This window comes from Sinocyclocheilus anshuiensis, unplaced genomic scaffold (genome assembly GCF_001515605.1).
Source record: "Sinocyclocheilus anshuiensis isolate Anshui unplaced genomic scaffold, SAMN03320099.WGS_v1.1 scaffold23, whole genome shotgun sequence".
Taxonomy (NCBI): domain Eukaryota; kingdom Metazoa; phylum Chordata; class Actinopteri; order Cypriniformes; family Cyprinidae; genus Sinocyclocheilus; species Sinocyclocheilus anshuiensis.
In genome coordinates, this window is record NW_015552545.1 from 214,676 (window position 1) to 234,803 (window position 20,128).

General features: G+C 35.9%; 2 protein-coding genes across 9 annotated transcripts in view; one reads left to right on the forward strand and one right to left on the reverse strand.

The window, feature by feature from the left end:
• Positions 1–9,178, forward strand: part of LOC107664090 (macrophage mannose receptor 1-like) — a 13,532-nt gene extending 4,354 nt beyond the window's left edge. For 2 of the 3 annotated variants that reach the window (XM_016454549.1, XM_016454551.1), the window contains exons 8-32: positions 237–416; positions 526–683; positions 808–924; positions 1,029–1,144; positions 1,308–1,456; positions 1,557–1,756; positions 1,875–1,996; positions 2,387–2,459; positions 2,554–2,707; positions 2,821–2,856; positions 2,949–3,115; positions 3,265–3,326; positions 3,410–3,510; positions 3,679–3,821; positions 4,184–4,286; positions 4,508–4,647; positions 4,787–4,831; positions 4,919–5,021; positions 5,124–5,353; positions 5,722–5,887; positions 6,548–6,703; positions 6,799–6,912; positions 7,064–7,252; positions 7,805–7,837; positions 8,033–9,178. In XM_016454549.1, the coding sequence (XP_016310035.1) occupies positions 237–416; positions 526–683; positions 808–924; positions 1,029–1,144; positions 1,308–1,456; positions 1,557–1,756; positions 1,875–1,996; positions 2,387–2,459; positions 2,554–2,707; positions 2,821–2,856; positions 2,949–3,115; positions 3,265–3,326; positions 3,410–3,510; positions 3,679–3,821; positions 4,184–4,286; positions 4,508–4,647; positions 4,787–4,831; positions 4,919–5,021; positions 5,124–5,353; positions 5,722–5,887; positions 6,548–6,703; positions 6,799–6,912; positions 7,064–7,252; positions 7,805–7,837; positions 8,033–8,247 (3,272 nt within the window). In that variant the 3' untranslated portion in view covers positions 8,248–9,178. The remainder of the gene's footprint in view (positions 1–236; positions 417–525; positions 684–807; positions 925–1,028; positions 1,145–1,307; positions 1,457–1,556; positions 1,757–1,874; positions 1,997–2,386; positions 2,460–2,553; positions 2,708–2,820; positions 2,857–2,948; positions 3,116–3,264; positions 3,327–3,409; positions 3,511–3,678; positions 3,822–4,183; positions 4,287–4,507; positions 4,648–4,786; positions 4,832–4,918; positions 5,022–5,123; positions 5,354–5,721; positions 5,888–6,547; positions 6,704–6,798; positions 6,913–7,063; positions 7,253–7,804; positions 7,838–8,032) is intronic. The other variant, XM_016454550.1, reaches the window with a different exon arrangement.
• A 3,025-nt stretch (positions 9,179–12,203) lies between these two features.
• Positions 12,204–20,128, reverse strand: part of LOC107664070 (voltage-dependent L-type calcium channel subunit beta-3-like) — a 33,723-nt gene continuing 25,798 nt past the window's right edge. For 3 of the 6 annotated variants that reach the window (XM_016454513.1, XM_016454516.1, XM_016454517.1), the window contains exons 10-15: positions 19,432–19,440; positions 18,341–18,492; positions 17,137–17,232; positions 15,434–15,607; positions 13,507–13,584; positions 12,204–13,160 (exon numbers count right to left, since the gene is read on the reverse strand). In XM_016454513.1, the coding sequence (XP_016309999.1) occupies positions 12,582–13,160; positions 13,507–13,584; positions 15,434–15,607; positions 17,137–17,232; positions 18,341–18,492; positions 19,432–19,440 (1,088 nt within the window). In that variant the 3' untranslated portion in view covers positions 12,204–12,581. Of the gene's footprint in view, positions 13,176–13,506; positions 13,585–15,433; positions 15,608–17,136; positions 17,233–18,340; positions 18,493–19,431; positions 19,441–20,128 lie in introns of all 6 variants that reach the window. The other 3 variants (XM_016454515.1, XM_016454518.1, XM_016454514.1) reach the window with 2 other exon arrangements.

The following is a 20,128-nucleotide window of genomic DNA, read 5'->3' on the forward strand; positions in this document are numbered from 1 at the left end:
TGTTATTTAATTTAATAGATTTATTTATATATATATATATATATATATATATATATATTTTTTTTTTTTTTTTTTTGTTTGTTTTTAATGCTTTTATGTCTCATATTACACTCTAAAGTGTATGGTCTTAAGTTTGATTTCACCTCTTGAGGTGGGCACTAGCATCAAAAAGTTTAGGAACCTCTACCACACTGTATATGGTGTTGGTAATGTGTTATCTTTGTCTTTTTGGACAGTGGTGGACACTGGCTTTTGCCATAGCCCCTGGATTCCATATTCAAGCAACTGTTATCTCCTTCATCGCACCAAGCAAACATGGCTGGAGGCGCGAGACTCCTGCCTGCGGCAAGGAGGAGACCTGCTGAGTATTCTCAGCAAAGAAGAGCAAAACTTTGTCATGACACAGCTTGGATACTGTACGTTTTGATGATCAGAATACATTGTTAACAGTGCTGTTGCAAGAAAAGGTATGGAATTCACCCCTATATGAGGTTGCTAGTCGATCATCTACATCTCTGTTTTCAGTGAAAACAGACGAGCTGTGGATTGGTTTCAATGACCGTAAAACGCAGATGCTGTTTGAGTGGAGTGACCAATCTAGCGTTCCCTTTGCCTCATGGGAGGTGAGTGAGCCGAGTCACAGTGCTGTCCGTGCAGAGGACTGCGTGTTAATGAGAGGAGAGGTAAGAACTTTATATGTAAGAAGTAAGAAGCGTTTACTAAAAACGTTTTGCACATTATTTGAGAAGTAATCTTAAATTCTAGTTGTCTTCCTCATAGCATTATTAATGACTGTTTCACATTTAGGAGGGAAAGTGGGCTGATGATATTTGTGAAAATAAGTATGGATTCATCTGTAAGAAGGCGGCCAGCTCTAAAGCCTCGAATAATGATACAGTTGTCACAAGCCCGGGATGCAAAACAGTACGTATTTGTGTGATTAGAAAAGGACCTAATGTCTTGTACTTATGTCTTGGTCATCAGGTGGTGAAATGTATTTACTGACAGCTCTCTTATTTTTTGAAAAGGGTTGGACCAGGTATGGGTACTACTGCTACAGGGCAGGATCCGAGACTAAGACCTTTGAAGAAGCAAAACAGATGTGTGAAAAAGCTGATTCTCAACTGGTAGATATTTCATCCAGGTCAGATCACTTCTTCAGTTACACGCTTTCTGTCCTTTCTAGCCAACATCTGACACTGAACTCCTACTAACCTTAAAGCAATTGAAATAAAACTTTTCAAAACAGCTTTCAGTGTTATTTTCTGCCTTTCAAAAGGCTTAATCTGTTTGTTTTCCCCCATTAGAGTAGAAAATGCATTCCTCGTTAGTGTAGTTGGAGCGCGACCAGAGAAGTACTTCTGGATTGGGTTGTCTAATCAGAAGGATCGGCACACTTTTGAATGGACCAACACTAAGCAAGTCTCATTTACTCATTTCAACGCTGGGATGCCAGGTACTGTACTCAATGTCAATTAAATTATTATGCTTCTGACTTTTCATAATTACAGTACTACATTTTAGAGTGTCTTTTTCTTAAAAAAAAAAAAAATCAGGAAGAAAACAAGGCTGTGTTGCCATGACGACTGGAATTGTTGCTGGGCTTTGGGATGTGATCAGCTGCTCAAATAAGGAAAAATACATCTGCAAGCAGAAAGCTGATGGACTAGTTACAACTTCGGCCCCACCAACCACACCTGCTTTAAGCTGTCCCGAAGACTGGATGCAACTTGTGTCTAAAGAGTTTTGTGTCAAGGTAAAATGGGCTTTTAAAGCTATTTTCATGTTGAGTTTTGGGTAAGTTTGTTATTTAAAACAATATAAAAGAGATTGTAGAACGTTTCCTAACACATTGCACTGTCTCTTTCTGGCAGTATTTTAATGTACCTATGAGCCAAATGAAGACTTGGGATGAAGCTCTTGACTTCTGCCAAGAGCTTGGCGGTGATCTCCTGAGCATTCATCATGAGGCTGATATTCCTTGGAAACAAGGAGGGTAATATCTATCATTCCTTTTGCATAATGACAGCTGATGAATGTCCAGCTAATGGACAAACATGTTTCACTGGTATGACAATACCACATGATCAATAACAGACTCTATTCATGTGTTTCAGTCACATGACTCTTCAGCCATCTGACCATCATAATCCACAATAATTACCCACAATTAAGCCACTATCCATATCCATACATTTGCGTATACATGTCAATGAATGCTATATTTGGCTGAGTCTCAGTGTTCCTGTGTTTTTGTATTCCTTGATAAACTGTGATAAATATGGTGGATGAGCAAAAAAGTCACATGACTGAAAAAGATGAATGCATAAATTAATGATTAAAAAAGAAAGAAAGATAGAAAGAAACAATGTGGTTTTGCTTGTAGAGTGTATCCAGCATGGATTGGTTACAGAATGTACGATCCCTCTGTGGGTTTTGTTTGGAGTGATGGTTCTTCGGTGAGTTCACAAAGAATTTGTTAAAAGAAAATAAATACTAAGTAGAATTCACATTGGATGTCATTTAGGTTTTTCAAAATCTACTCTATTTTAGTCATCCTATCAAAGCTGGGCTAGTGATGAACCAAACAATTTGAACAACATTGAAAATTGCGTTGAAATGAGAATTTCAATTTGGGACGATGATGGAGGGTGGAATGATGTAAACTGTCAAGACAGAAAGGACTGGTACTGTCAAATCCGAAAAGGTATATTTCAATCTGGCAAAAGTCTAATTCTGCCATCACTGGATCAAAAGGAAAGTACTATTTTTCATTTATAATTGAATACATGACAGCTAACTGCTTTGCTTTGTCTTTAGGAAAGATACCAAAGGAATTAAATATTACAGATCCAGGTAAGTCTTATAATTGCACAAACACATTTTTTTTGTCACTAATGGGGTAAAAGAGGAACTCGAATTAAAACATTTATTTCTTTTTATTTAAGTTTATAATGAAACAGAGGATGGCTGGATTCAATTCCAAGGTAGCCAGTACTATGTGTCTGAGTACTCATCACTTTCTATGCACGACGCTCGGACATTCTGTAAGAAATCACATGGCGATCTTGTGGTTATCAGTGATGAGGATGAGCGGGTGTTCATTTGGCATCAGGTACGAGGGCTGAGTTACATTTTCTAGCAGCATATTTGTGGTCCATATATCACACAAAATGCATCTTTGCATCATTTGTTATTTTTAATATGTTTTATATTGCATTTAATTTGCTGACTCAGTGTAGTGCTTTTTTCTGTGTGTTGCAGGCTAAGCATTCGCACAATGATTTTATCATTGGTTTGACAGTTGATCTGGATGGGACTTACCAGTAAGTTTAAAGAATGCAAGCAGCATTCTATGTTCCCTTACAAAAGGACAAATAAACAAATACATTTTTTTTTATCTATAAAGGTGGATGGATGGGTCCCCTGTAGTATTTCAAGCTTGGGAAGCAAATCAGCCTGCTTTTAAAAACAGTGAGGAAAGATGTGTGAAGATAACCACATCTCAAGGTACATCATATATTCTGATCTGTGAATATGGTGGATACTGTATAATTAGTGGAATGTGTTATTGACTACTGATAAATTTGGTGCAGAAAATGTTTCTAATGTGTGATCAAATCACTGTTGATACATTTGATTAATTACATTAAACAAAAAGCATTTTGATTGTTACAGGACTCTGGGAAACTATTAACTGTGGTGATGAATATAATTTTGTTTGTAAGCGAAGTCAGTCACCTCCAGTGAACACCACAGTGGCCCCTACACAACAGCCAAAAGGAGGCTGTGCTCCTGAGTGGAAAAGCTTCAAAGGAAAAGTAATTATATTCTAAAATTATTAAAAAAATAATATAATAATATAATAAATATTATAATTACAATAATGTGTTATAATTATACTTTCAAGTTTTACATGTAGACATTTTTAGTGTTTATGTAGTTTTTGTCATTGTGATTAAACAGTTCTGCATTAGATTGTTCTATAGCTCAATGAAATTAACATGTTTCACAGCAAAATCAGATCTCACTGAATAAAGCTGCGCTTATTACAAAAAATGTTTTTGCATTGCTGTAATAGATTTTCCAATGCAACATTTGTGAAATTGTGTCATGATCTATATTTATGACAATTAATTTTTAGAAGAAAATAGATAATGGTAATTTATATAACACATTATAGTGCTACAACATGAAAGAAGACATGAAAACATGGACAGAAGCGAGAGGATACTGCAGAGAGCTTGGTGGAGATCTGGCATCTATTATAAGTAGACAACAACAAGGTAAAAGCGTTGTGATAGTTCAATTAATTAATTAGACAAGAGATTTCAGCACTGCTCAAAATTAAAATAGATTAAAATGTGACATTATTCTAGAACTGCTGTATCTTGATTAGAAAGATTTTTAATGTATTATTATTATTATTATTATTATTATCTATGCACTTTGACTTGATCATTATCAGACACTGTATGTTTTATTTATTACATCACATTTGCTGCAGCCTTTTTAAGCACAATGATTAGAGAGAAAACCACAGACTTATGGATTGGATTCAGCAATTTGGCAAGCATGAGGTTCAAGTGGACAGATGGGAGTAAAGTTACATTCACCGAGTGGGCCAAAGGAGAACCTCAAACCTATGTATGGGCATTTATAAGTGTTTAAAACATTTAAAAACATTTGCAGCTTAATAAATTCCACATTTAACCTGAAGATGTTTTGGTATGACTATGGACTGTTTATATATTATATAAATTTCTTTTAATTTTTGTCCACTCAGTGGCATTCATACTATTGGACAAAATATCACTATTCGGATGAACAGGTATACCCTAATAAGTTGAGATTATAATGGAATAGTATTGTTTTTAGTGATAAAAGTAGTGGCTTTAATAGATGTTTCTTTTTCAAGCAGGAATGTGTTTTTATGGGCAAGGGTTCAAGCTCTGACTTTGGCAAGTGGGTGGCAACTGACTGTAATTCTACTCACGGTTTTATCTGCAGTCGCGATGTTGGTGAGTTTAGCTGAACACAATGGACTTGCAGAGAAATTGTAGATATTTTGCAGGCTTTTACCATTCTTCATATTTCCATTGTGTCACTTTTCACATGTTCAGATCCTGGTATTGCTCCAGTGCCAACCGAAGTTCCTAAAACCTTTGTCAAGCTTGGAAATTCATCTTTCAAAGTGATTCAAGAGAACCTAACGTGGAGTGACGCAAACCGTCGCTGTGAGGCAGAGGGGGCTCATCTGGCCAGCATTCGGGATTTGATAACACAAGCTTACCTTGAGTTGCAGGTCTATAGGGCCAAACAGCCCATGTGGATCGGTCTCAGCAGTACACAGGTACTGCACCGGAGTAAGAAATGGAAAGTCATGGCATTGCAATTAATAAGAATATTCAGTCATCCTTATGAGTTTCTTTGTTCTGTGGAACACAAAAGGAGATGTTTGGGAGAATGTACAGGCTGCTCATTGTCATACAATGAAAGTGAATGATTACTAGGGCAGTCAAAATCCAAAAAAGGACAAATCTTAAAAGTGCCATAGAGATGCTCAAGAAAGTCATTTTACGTTGAGCATTATGTGGAAACAAATGTAATGGCGTGTTTTTCCAAATTAGTCTTTTGAAAATGAACTCTATAAATCCTACTTTTCTGTGTGTTTGATGATGACTCCATATAATCTACAAATTGTATATTTGCATTCAACAGACAAAAGGATATTTTCTATGGGCAAATAACTGGCCCATGAATATGGAGAAATGGGCACCTTCTGAACCACGGCCCAACCGTCCTTGTGCATACATGGACATAGATGGAGAATGGAAAACAACTCTCTGCAATCAAACCTACTACAGTGTCTGTGAGCAAACAACAGGTGAGATACAAGTGTGTGTGTGTGTGTGTCTCAAAATACAGCAAATAATTATGGATACCTTATCGAATTGTTCAGATTTTTAGAATGCATTAGAAAGGTTATTTTCCATCAACTCCTGTGTACAAAGCTTTCCGTATACATGACACCCTCCAGAAAGTCAAAACAGTATTTAAGTATTTTCAAATAGCAATATTTAAATATTTTCAAATATTCAATTTGTTTTAATATTGCCAGTAAGTTTTTTTTTCCTACACCAAATAAAATAGTTCCAAACAAAGCCATAGTCATACCGTCGGTCATGCGTCTCAGTGTTATGAACAAATTGGTTGAGTGAATGATTCTGTTACTCACCCTTGAAGCCGGTCACTTGTATTGTTTCTAAATGAATAAGTGTTTTTGATTGAACTGGCTGAATCATTGAGTTCAAATCTTAATTATAAAGACTTTTTGCCACCTACTGGCATACAAATGTAATCTACAGAAAGAGTCAGTAAAAATGCAGTCTATCTTTTACATGCAAACAGTGTTGTGATACAAACAGGTAAAAGCCTCGGTACTCAGTTCGTGATGCAACACACATCCAATCATATTCCACACTGAATGGATAATACTTCTTGTATCAGCTTGGTAAACACTATTTCCATGCGACGTTCTCCACAGACATTCCCCCGACCATTCCAGCACAGCATCCTGGGCACTGCCCACAAGAAGATGATGACAGTCCAGTGAGGTGGATACCTTTCAAAGACAGCTGCTATGCTTTTGTGATGGACCTGAAATCATGGAGCAGAGCAGCTAGACTCTGTATGACATGGGGTAAGGATCTAAATTTGATTTAAAAAGCTGTTTACTTAATTACACGACAGGTGCAAAGAACAAAAGAGTAACAACGTTTGCATTTTGGTTTTCAGGAGCATCTCTTGTCAGCATTAGGGATAAAGAGGAACAGAAGTTTATAGAGAACAACCTCATGCTCATTGAAAGTTACAAAGACTTTTGGATTGGACTTTTCCACACCCAGAAAGGTAATGCGCCAAATATACATTCACATACAGGAACCTCTTCTGTTCAACACTTTTCCAGTGTCCCCGAGTTTTCACATTATTAGTGGTTGAACTCATGGGCCTTAAGGGGTTGGGTACATATGATCTCACCCTGGGTTATCTAACTACACAGGACACTGGTTATGGTCAGATGATACTGTGGTGGATTACACTAACTGGGCAACTGTGAATGATTATGAAGATGACGATCAAGAGCATTCTTGGAATCCTGACTGTGCATTAATCTCTTCCAAAACTAAAAAATGGAAAAAACAACATTGTGATTACTCTGCCTTATCATTTATCTGCAAAACCGCCAAAGGTACGTATTGTTGTCAGAGAAACACAGGATTATGTCTTATTAACTAATATGCTGGTTTCAAACACCTAATTCAAGCCTGTCCTGTGAATTCAGTCCTGTTAGGTGACACAATAAAACCAGTTCGTTTCAGTATTTTACTGTTTAAATATTTCTGAAAATTCATTATATATCCTATGCATTTTTAAATACAAGTATGTTGTGGAAGATGTCATTTTTCCTTTTACTTTAGACATTAGACATTCGTATTTCATAAAAATATTTTCTTCTCAAAAGACGGTAGGTCCATATATTGTGAGAATTTACCCTATATTTAGAAATGGATTTTGGGGAAAAAAAAAAAAAAAAAAAAAAAAAAATTATATATATATATATATATATGAGAGAGATTTGTGACATGATCGATAAGATATGCTTAATATGAATGTTTAAAGAAAAGGGGAAATAAAACCCCAACATTTAACATTTATCAATCTATTTATCTATAACATTTTATAGACAGATATTACAATCTTTGTTTTAAAAAATACCTGATTTTTTTTCTTCTTTCTGCAGTAATAAGTCCAACCACTAAGGCCCCACAAGAAGGTAATATTATGTCTTATCCTTAATGCCTTTAGTTTTTTTTTTTTTGTCAAGAAATATTCAAAAATCTAATTTTATGTCAAGAAAACAGCAACCGCTCTACTTTCAAATGGACTTATACAGTTTGATATAATGTGTATATCACAGTTTGACACTAGATAGTTTCTCTTATTATTTTTACCTCTTATTTCTTCACAGGTCCTGAGCCTCACAAGGTCAATACGGGTTTGGCTGTGTTCTTGAGTATTGCAGTGATCAGCATATTGGGAGCTTTAGCTTTCATGTACTACAGAAGTTCAAAAAGACAGTTATTGCCTACATTTGAAAATCCCATGTATAATAACAGAGATGCTGCTTATTCAGATAGTAAAGATAACAAAACATTGATTGGCAACATTGAGATCGCTGAATAGAACTGTGTTTTACATTGTCCCATTACTTGTATGTAAGAGACGGTCAGTCGATTATTATCATGAAATAAAAAACAATGACAGGGCTCATCAGGTTTATTTTGCGATAATGGCTGTACGTTATTCTGTTTACTACATGGCTACTCACCAAATAACTATTAATTTGGGTAGAAAATATTTTATGTTAGAAGAAATGTAGCTATGTTGAAACCAGTTGTCAATTACACAGTTCAGCACTCATTATGCCAAAAATGTGCGCCAGCTTCAGAATGGTGCAAATGACCAGTCAGAATCAAATATTCCAAAGAGTCATCTGGAATCAGTGGGTTTAATATGGCATTGCCACTTTTTTTGGAAGGGTTTTTCAGACTGTCTTTGAGTTTTTAAAAAGTTTTTGAATAAGCTGAATAAGAATTGGCTCTAAATAAATAGTTACACTTTGATATAACTGTTTTTGCGCAAACCACCAATTACACGCCAACTGTGCAGTGCAGTTTAAGCATGGAAAAATTGTCATATTTTGGAGTGCAGTGCCGAAAAACAGGATAAGATGACGTGTAAAGGTTAGCTGACATAGCAGCATTTGGAGTATTAGGACAGTGTTGGAACGCAATTTAACGTTTCCATTTTTAGTTTCAGAAAATGTTATGCTCTCTTTGAATTCAGTGGCAATTTCAACCATTAGAAAATTGTAATTTTTCCTGAAACGCATTCAAATATAGAAGTGTTAAATTCACTTTTTTTTTCCAGAACTGTACTTATTTTATATTTATACTGAATCTGTGCTCAGAAAAGTCCTTCATAATATTGGTAACACTTTACAGTATGGTTCGTATTAGTCAACATTAATGCAGTAACTAACAGTAAGCAATACATTTCTTTCAGTATTTATTATTAATATTCATTCATTTTAGGTAATAAAAATACAATTGTTAATTGTTAGTTCATGTTAGCTCAGCCATTAAATAATATTAACAGATAAAACTTTTACATTAATAAAATTAAAAGTTGAAATGAACATGCTTTAGAAGTATTTTTCATTGTTAATGTTAACTAATGTTAACAAATTGAACCTTACTGTAAAGTGTTACTATAATACACAATGAGGTGAATGAACAACGAGAGCCACATCTGGGAAAACAATGCATGAAAACATCAAAAGGTCAATCTGACGTGTGCATTATTTGTTTAGGAGAACATTTCAAAGACAATATACAGTCAGACCAACTGAATACAGAAGGACATCTCTATTACAGTGCAGCAGTATCTGTACTCAGTTTTATCAATCCAGTATCTACAAAGGCATTTATGAGGTATATACAAATGCATAGAAACAATTTTCAAGCTATAGTGTTGTCACAAACTAATGCATAGAGTACTCATGAAACATCAAGTGTAAATAAACGTCGTGGTTCCAGATGCATTAAGAATATGATCAGATTTGAGTGCTTTTAATTTCATTGCCATCTTCCTCTTTTCATTTGTAACAAAACTTGGAACAAATCTGTTACCATGATGTAATAAAATAGGTATTTTCTGAATCATTGTACTTATTTATCTCAGGACATTTCTGTGTGCCTTTTTACTTTATGAAGATGAAAGTAACGATTAAGGAAAAAAATTATCAATTCGATATACATACTGTATATATTTAAACAAACCTTTTGAAAATCATAATTACATGCAGCTGGTTGGCTAAAAATGATCACATTGTATATATTATAAATATGGAACAGAATGAAACTGTTCATAAACATTAAAAATTGTTAATTTGAAATAATTTTGCAAGCAAACAACACATAGTATGGCAGTTGATTTTACATGACTATGTTATCAAGCTAAGCTCTTTGCATTGAAACAAATGATCCTTATATGAAATTCACTGAATAAAATTTGAAATGATTTTTGTGACTACAAAACCAGGCCAAACTAAACACTGAACTATGTATACATTAAAGCTAACATGAAATTGAAGTATGTAAATAAAAATTCTGTTTTTCATCTCACTGAATATTCTGTCCCTCTGAAATGTGTCAAATTATAGAAAATAGGTTGCAAACATTAATTTACGCTGACTTAAAACCGAAGTTTGTAATTGCTCTTAGTAATGTGGAATTATAAAACAATGACTTTTCAGACAGGTGTCTTAAACACTCCCCCCATCTGCCATTGGTCAGGCAAATATATAGTCATGCCTCCAAACCTATGTCATTGGTTGAGCCACGGTTGCTGTCAGGCTGGTTGAGATGGTCAAACAAATCTTTTTTGTGTGCGTGTTGTGCCACAGAGCAACAATGTTTATACTTTTCAGTTAAATCAACCAACAAACTTCTTGTCCCTGTGTTTTAAACTAGCATAAGAGAAAATATTTTACATCCAAAATATGCACCTTATTTTTTAACATTTTCCTGTGAATGTGCGAGACTTTCGATTCATTAGGCAAGATAGGTAAGTAACTAAAACTAAAAAAGTGTAGCAAAATTATTTAAAACTAAAATTTCCTTGTCAGGGCTTTCCTTGTCCTACAAATCAGTGCATTTATGATTATGATAATTAAAATATGATAACAAATACTAATTTGCAATATCAAGCAGCATAACAAACTGTTTTTGTACAGCTAAAATAACGGGAAGCAAATGACATTGGAAGCCTTGCACATTTCAATTGCAAATGGAAGCAGCATTCCTGTGTTAAAAATAAAGTGGACAAATTTTGTATTAAAAAGTGACTAGACTAAACTGTCATTGTTTGGATGTTTGTAAAAAAGACCTTCCAATCCTTTAGGTGAAAAGCCCAAGACAACCACCAAAGGGTTCTTTAGTGTGCCTAAATTTCATGCAGCCAATAGCAGCACAGTGTGAATGCACAATTAAAGGTGACATATCATGAAAATCGGACTTTTTTCCGGTTTTAAGTGCATCCCCGGTGCATCTACCAACCCAGGAAACGTGAAAAAGATTAACCCAGTAACTTTGTGTTGGTAAGCCTTTTTCTGCAAGCGTCTGAAAAAACAAGCGCGTCCGATTTCTCTCCCTTTGTGATGTGACAAAGGGATCTTATTATAATATCACCGCCCCTTTATCTGCACGTTTCCACTCACGGCGCTGCCATTCTTGTTTTTCGCAAGCGACAACGGTGTACCAGTTCTAGCACCATGGCAAAAGTTCGAGCAAAGCATGTTAACTGTTCTATCGTTAGCTGCACAGACGAGCACAGAACACTATTTAGAGTTTCAGACTCAGAGGAGACAAGAGAGCAGTGGATTTATTTATTTACTCTATATTATGCTGCTGCCACACAGATCTAATATAAACATGCAATTTCTTTCCCAGCTGTTTACCTTCACAGACATAACAGACTGATTTTGTAACTCGTGTGTTTTTAACATAAACTTTTGTGTATTTGACCGTTTAAGCGCAATAAGACATGAAAGAGAACTTAGTTTAGTACTTACGTGCCGTGTGACAGACGCTTTCTGTGCGCTCAGAAAACACTATAACAGAGGTTTAAACTAATAAGGCTTTAAAACGCATGATTTCAGCGCGATCAACATGATAATCATAACCAAACTGATGTTTTTTATCAGAGTATCTGACCTACCAGCTGTAAAGGCACAGCCCTACTCTGGAAAAGGGGGCGGGGAGTAGTAGCTCATTTGCATTTAAAGACACATGCACGAAAACAGCGTGTTTCTCCTTCCTCTCAGAATAGGCATTTTCAAAATGATATAATAAATGATCCTGTGGGGTATTTTGAGCTGAAACTTCACAGACACATTCTGGGGACACCTGAGACTTATATTACATATTGTAGAAAGGGGCATAATAGGTCACCTTTAATATATCTGAAGTGGCTAGTCCCTTATTATATTCTTAATATTTTCATATCTAACACTAGTGTAGCAGCATGTTCCACAGAAGACCAATGAAAAAATAAATAAATAAATAAATCAGAAAAAAAATTTGTTATTACTTTCTCAAGGGTTACAAATAAAGATGGGACTAAGTGCATAGCAGTATAAGACATAACCAGTTTGCATATGTACATATCATGAAACAGGGACAGTAACAAGCAGAGATGTAACCACATACTCAGGATTGGAAGGAACAATGTGCTGAAATCATTTAAAAATGCAGTAGTCATGGCCCTGATAGCAAGAGACGAATATAAAGCCCAAAGAACACAGAATTATATGAATGAAAACTCAAAATCAAGGAAATTAGATGTCGACCAGAGAAGGCAATGACGCAGCAGAATGGATAAAGAAAGAGAAACCATGTTGTCCTGAGTACACGGTATCCAGCATTTCACATAGCAGCATTAAAACAATGTCCATCTCAGCGATGAATGTACATGTCTTCAGTCCACTCCTCTGTCTTTACACACCTGTCCCTCTCCCTGTCCCGCTCCCGTCCCTGGTAGTGATAGTGATTGTGGTGCGGTTGTTTGTGCGAGCGCAGCTGGCTCGACTGTCTCTGTTGCCTGTTGTGCTCATTGTGCTCCAGTTCGTAGTCCTGCTGCCCGAGATGGGAATAATCCGGTTGAACGTCCGTGGTACCGCGGCGGTGGTGGTGATGTCGGTGGTGATGGTGGTGGTTATGGTCCTTTTGAGTGGTAGTCCTATTGTGGTAGACCTCGGTTTGGTCCGGGTCGCCCTCGACCGGGAGCGTGCGCCTGCTCCGGAACTCCACGTACGAAGTGTCTTTAGAAGGAAGCAGCTCCATGTCGGCAGGCTGCTGGTGTTTGTTGTGGGGCTCTGTTGGTCGGCTGGTGCTGGAGCGGTGGTGGTGGTGGTGGTGATGATTGCTGTGTCTCTTTGGCTCACTACGAAGGAGCCTCTCCTCCTCCTCAGCCTCCTCCTGCACTTCCTCTTCTTCTTCCTCCTCCTCCTCCTCCTCCTCTCTCGTCTCCTGAGCCTGGGGCTGATGCTCCTGCTGGTGCTCTTGAGTAGACCTCGGTTTGGTCCGGGTCGCCCTCGACCGGGAGAGTGCGTCTGCTCCGGGACTCTGTATATGAAGTGTCTTTAGCAGGAAGCAGCTCCATGTCGGTGGGCTGCTGGTGGCGCATGTGGTGCTGGTGTTTGTTGTAGGGCTCTGTTGGTCGGCTGGTGCTGGAGCGGTGGTGGTGATGATGATGGTGGTGATGATGATGGCTGTGTCTCTTTGGCTCACTACAAAGGAGCCTCTCCTCCTCCTCGACCTCCTCCTGCACTTCCTCTTCTTCCTCCTCCTCCTCCTCCTCATCCTCTCTCGTCTCCTGAGCCTGGGGCAGATGTTCCTGCTGGTGCTCTTGAGATCCTTTTCTCTTGGTGGCGGTCGATTTCTTGCTTTTCTGTTCATCCTGTATACGAGATATATGACATGAAAATTAGAGTTTTGTGGCTTCTTGTCCATGTCTGTTAGCTTTGGAGTCATTTGAAATAGAAACAAACCAAAAATAGTGTGCAGCATCTGGGCTCCAGAAGTAAAAATCCCATTCATTTTCTCCATGGGGGGAACTGTTCTATGATAACTTTTAAACCTTTAAAGGCAGACCTACAGTGAACTTTGAGTTTGTTAATTAATGGAATATGCTTTTCTTGAAGTCATCATAAGCCCTCATTATTTATTTTAATTTTTTGAAATAATCATGATTAACTGCAAAAATCCTGATGAAAAACCACATTACCCATGATTCTGCAGAGATATCGCCACCAATCAGAGAACGAAACAAGCAAACCACACTATAATTATTCAGATATCACCACTGACTAGTTTATTATTGAAATATGTAGTTTAGCAAATCCCTAAGTAAGAGCTCATGTAGAATCTAATAATAATTAAAAAAAAAATACAAGAAAGCAATTGCTTGTTTAGCCTTGGGCTAAATCACAAAAGTGGCACTTCTGCCCTATTATAAAGTTTACTTACAACACCTAAAATAGGCTATTACTAATACTATGGATACTAGGAAGTACAAACTAGTAGGTGTTGGCACATATAGGCATTTTACCTGAGAGACCACTGTCTCACTCAGCAAAGGTCCTTAAAGCTCAAGTCTTCTTTAAATGTCCAAGAAAGTTTAGTAAGAGGTGGGGAGGAAATTGAAAATGTCACAGAATGACACAGCACTAAGCAAAATGTCTGACTTTATGGAGCCTGCAGATGTTTCAAAGCAGTCATAATTTAAGACTTTTACAAAAGTACGCATGAGTAAACAAAAACTAATTAGAATGTGGATTAAACTGAAGGTATAAGAGACAATGAGAAGATAATACTGAAAATGTAGTGTACTTGGTTACTAATAAAACAAAAGTGTCAGTGAAGCATACTTGAGATGAAATATGATATGTGAATAATGTGAGATGTGGTGGAAATGACACTGTTTATGAACTTTTTATGATTTTATGAATATATGTATATCACCGATCAAAGGTTTGAGGTCAGTAATACTTAAAAAAAAAAGAAATTACTACTTTTATTTTATTACATATACAGTATATAAAGTGACATTAAATACATTAACAAAAGATTTCTATTTCAAATAAATCCTGTTCTTTTGATCTTTCATTTCTTTAAAGAATTTTGAGGGAAAAAATGTATCAAGATTTCCACAAAACTATTAAGCTGTCCTGTTTTTAATATCGATAATCATAAGAAATGTTTCTTGAGCAGCAAATCAGCATATTAGAATGACTTCTGAAGGATTATGTTGCACTGAAGACTGAAGTAATGGTTGATGAATTTTCAGCTTTGCCATCACAGGAATACATTACATTTTAAACTATATTCAAATAGAAAACAGTTATTTAAATTGTAATAATATTTCACAACATTACTGTCTATACTGTTGTGACAGTAATGTCACAACTGTATTTTTGACCAAAACAAATGCTGTCTAGGTGATCTTACGAGACTTATTCAAAAACATTTACAAATCTTACCAACCCCAAACTTATGGACTCATAGTGTGTATATTTACTGTTGATCACTGTCTTTTGACAAATTAAACTAGTGAGTGTGTGAAAAGTGTTTATTTTATACACATTCACAGGGCGAAAAATGTTTAGTTATGCATCCAACCAGAAAACACATGACTAAAGAGCATTTCTTGAGTTGTTGTTTTTTTCACTTCTAGAAATCCACAGGCTGTCTGCATATGTTCAGTCTTAGTAATTCATCTCCTGTTTTTCTCAGAGTGTGTCCAGTACCTTAGCAGGTGTGGGGCTGGTGGGGAGTGTGTTTTCTGCCAGTTTCTCCAGCATGGGGTTGGGAGGCTCCATTTCAGGAGGGTGTGTGGCTCTCCAGTAGGCGTCCAGGTAATCAGCGATGTGTTCACAGGCATCTGACAGCTGGTTCTCATCTAAGATGACATCGAACAGCTCCTGTGAGAGAGACCAATAGTGACGTCACAACAAAGGGTAAGTATAAGTGACAGTGAAATGAAGCACATAACACAGGATAATGCTGGGAGACTAATCTATGTCAACTACTGCCTTGGGTGTCTTGCAACATGATGCAGCGTAAAACTAACAGTCTCTTGATAATCATACCAAGACAGTTTGTAATTAGGCCCTCCAGCTAGGTTTGGATTAGAAATAAGGGTAGTGTTAAAGGGGTCATATGATGTTGCTAAAAAGAACATTATTTTGTGTATTTGGTGTAATGAAATGTGTTTATGCGGTTTAAGGTTCAAAAAACACATTATTTTCCACAAAAGTTACGCGTTCTTTCTTTGCGTGAACATTTGGGCGGCGTTATGCAAATCTTCCTACATAGTGACGTAGATATGTGGGGGCATGTTAGAACGAGCCGTTTTAGGTAGGCGTGGCTTAATTTTATAAAGAATATCTCTTTGGATTTGAGACTTTAGTCTTTGCAACTTTACAGATCTTCTTTATGCACCAAGAGCTTGTAACACTCCAAAGAGAAAGGAAAAATTTTAATCACATCATATGACCCCTTTAAAAGGAGGCCAAGAGGTTCAAAATGTGGGTGTTCATATTGATTTTCTAAAGAAACAGACTTTGTTTTTTTCTTAGTTTATCAGAGGTAATGTATCAAGTGCATAACAAGGTAACATTTTTTTTTATCATGATTAATTGACCATTACGCCTTAAAACTTTATTAACCAATCCACATGAAAATAGAGCTTATCATGAAAATTCCCAATTCATTCCAATGGGACAGTCTGGAAAGTTATAGGAATAGTTCACCAGTTTGTTTCTTCATCAGAATAGATTTTGTGAAATTTAGCATTACATCGCCAGTGAATCGATACGTGACCTCTATCTATAATATCACTTTCTCGAGTGAACAAATCCATCCCTTGTTGTCACATCAAAATCTACTGACATATTTGTTTAGAACTGTTTTAGACTGTTTTTGCATGTAAACTGTGCTTGATCTGTGCATATTTCTCTTCTTATTCAGGCAAGATTACTTTTTTTTGTGTACTGGAAAAAAAGCAATATTATAGATCATAGGGGGCCCATATTTTAGCCGGAAGCAACGGTTTGAAGTTAAAAACGTCTTGATGTATTTATTTATTACAAACAGGCAGCTTTTCGCTTCATAAGATGTTAATTGAAGGACTGAAGTTGGGTGGCTTACTTGTGGATTTTTGTGATGCTTTTATCAGCTGTTTGGACTCTCATTCTGATGGCACCCATTCACTGCAGAGGATCCATTGGTGAGTGATATAGGCTAAGGCTAAATTTCTCCAAATCTGTTCCGATGAATGAACAAACTCATCTATATCGTGGATGGTCTGAGTAAATTTTCTGTACATTTTTGGGTGAACTATTTCTTTAAAAGAGGCGGATTTTTAGCAAAGGGTCATCTGCAATCATACAGAAAACATTTTAATATCTTTAGTATTTAGTATTTAAGTACATACAGAGAGCACACTTACATTAGGACACTGGGCCAGTTTGTCTGCGGCCACCATCTGAACATTCAAATGTTTAGTCTGAGATTTGCCCCTGGTCTTTATCAATCTTGTTAGAACCTGAACAGCAGATGAAAAGAGGAAGGAAAAAGGGACAGGAAGGATGTGTGGGAGGCATAGGTGGTGAAAGAACAGTGGATGTTAGGTCACGCTGGGTCACAAGAGAAAGGTTAGTGTTTTTGTGCAACCAGTCTTCTCTCAAACTAGCGTTTCCTATGTAAATGTAATGGCTGCACATTCAAAAGCTTCTGGGCAGTGAATGAAACTATGCTTTGTGTAGCCCAGTGACAGACAGATAGATCTTATTCATATGACAGATATGTATCATTTTGAATGGTGTTGTGCACTTTAAAAGATATTTGTAGCTATTAGGAAAAACGACAAGTTCATCAAACAAGTTGATATAGTACCACATCAGATATCGCTGTACTGACAAAATAATCTTGTTTCTGCCTCCTAGTGGCAATTTTTATACCATCTATTAGCTAAAACTAATGGAATACTTGAACATACCAGCAAATAATACTTTTAATTTTTGCAGAAAGTAGTTTATAAGATTATAAATGAAAAGCTATGGTAACAATACAACCATTTATACAAATTAAATGAACAACATGCATTATTAAAAACATAATTTAAATGAAAAAACAAAACACAGATCATACTAATTGATCAAAAGTCACAGTAAAGACATTTAAAATGCATCTTCTGAACATTGTATTCATCAAAAAAATCCATAAAAATGTATCAAGGTTTCCACAAAAACATTAAGTATCATAACTGTTTTCAACATTGATAATAATAATAAATGTTTCTTGAGCAGCAAATCAGCATATTAGAATGATTTCTGAAGGATCATGTGACTGACTGGAGTAATGGCTGCTGAAAATTCAGCTTTACCATCACAGGAATATTCCTTTTTACAATTACCTTTTAAAATATATTAAAATAGAAAGCAATTTAAACCAAAATCCTATTTTCATAATATTATTGTATTTTTAGTCAAATACACAGCTTCGGTGAGCTTAAGAATTTTTTTTTGTTTTTTTTTAAACAATAAAAAAATCTTACTAACCCCAAACTTTTGAACGGTAATGTATAATGTTTGTTTCATCAGTAAACAAGTGACTATTGAAAGAATGTTTGCAAGTTGAACAGAGTTTCTGACCTTGGGTGATGAAATCTTGACATACACCAGGATCGGGGCCAAGGAGGTCTTGCTTAGTTGGAGAGGGTGGTTAATGGTGTCGGCATCCAGAACCACAAGCTGTAGACTGCGTGCTAACTCAAAAATCCTCTCAACCTCTCCTTGGATTTGGGCTGTAGGGGCAGATTAAGAAATAAACGAGACTAGTCAACCAAAAATCCTTACAAATGACATCTTCAAAAATATTATGCTGTCAAAGTACAAATCTGCTGAAGTGTAGCCAAAAGCACTTCAAATGTAATGGGCAGCTTTTTATGTCCAACTCCTCTAATATACATAGGAAGATTATCAAAAAAGATCCAGATGAAAAGCTTCTTGCACTTTCATGAAGTATATATAAAAGGGTGCATAAAAGTGAAAGTCCCATCTTCAAAACTAAATGCATACACAGGTCATGCAATATGTCATGGAAAATAGAGATGATCAAAATATGCTGACAGAACAGTTCCTTGTCCACAGGATGCAACAGAACAATGAAGGTTTAAAACTTCAAAGTGAGCAAAACTTTAATGGTAAAAACAGGACAAGTTCCAAATCATCTCACATGGTGTTTAACATTATCTTTCACAACACACTGTAAAAAAAAGAATTCTTAATCAGTTGTTTTATATTGTTTTCAAGTAAAAATATCAAAACATAATTTGGTCTTACTCCATTGGGAAAGTTTTCTTTTGTCAAGCATAAATCAGAGAAAAACTATTCTTATTATCTTACATAATTACATATCTTGTTTCAAGGATGTTTATATATTTTTTCTGAAAAACAAGACAAAATTACTGATTAAGCAGCACAAAACTCACTCTTACATGCACACTAAATACTTTGGCTTGCATTTGTTTGACCAATAAAATTACACACAAATTATGAAGGTCAATGGAGATTCTGTGGTTATGGTGTCTAACACAAGCCGAAGCTTTTAGAAAGCAGTGACCTTCACTAAAAGTAGCAGGGGACTTTGACACTTATAGTGTCCTCTAAGAGGTAAAGCAGTTCTGATGACACCTACAGGAATGAGTTGGGGATCAGAGACAGGTTACTGCTAAAATACGTACCCGCGGCATCTGTGGTAAGAGAGCAATGTGAGGGACAGAGTGGAGAAAACCAATCAGATCCCCTTAACAAAGCTAGCTACACACCTCAGATCCACACTTGGTGAGAAAACACACCCACTAATGTTGAACAGCCATTTAATAATTACAATGAAAAGATACAACTTTGAGTGTTGTGAGAAATACAATTTAAAAGCAGTGGGAGTTTCTCTGTAAGTGGGATCATTTTTTTTTTTCTGAACACACTGCAAAAATAGTTTTATTAATCAGTATTTTTGTCTTGTTTTCAAACAATTATGAAGAAATCTATCAAACCAAATAAATTAACTTGTTTACTTATGTATGCAGTTTACCTTCTTGAATGTATTAAAGAAAATTGAGACAAAAGTACTGATTAAGAATTTATTTTTGCAGTGCATGATCAAGCTCTATTATCCCAATGTTAAATAGTTAATTATCAATTTGCTTTATTAATACATAAGTAATGTATATTTATATGTTTGTGTTCAATGACCAATACATTCTTTCTAGACTCTCTCTGATTCTGCATTAAATTGATTATTTAATATTTCAAGCCAATATATTTATAATATATTGTGTACTTTGTATGGAATGACATACAGACAGAAAAACATTAAAGGGGTCATATGATGTTGCTAAAAATAACATTATTTGGTGTATTTGGTGTAATGAAATGTGT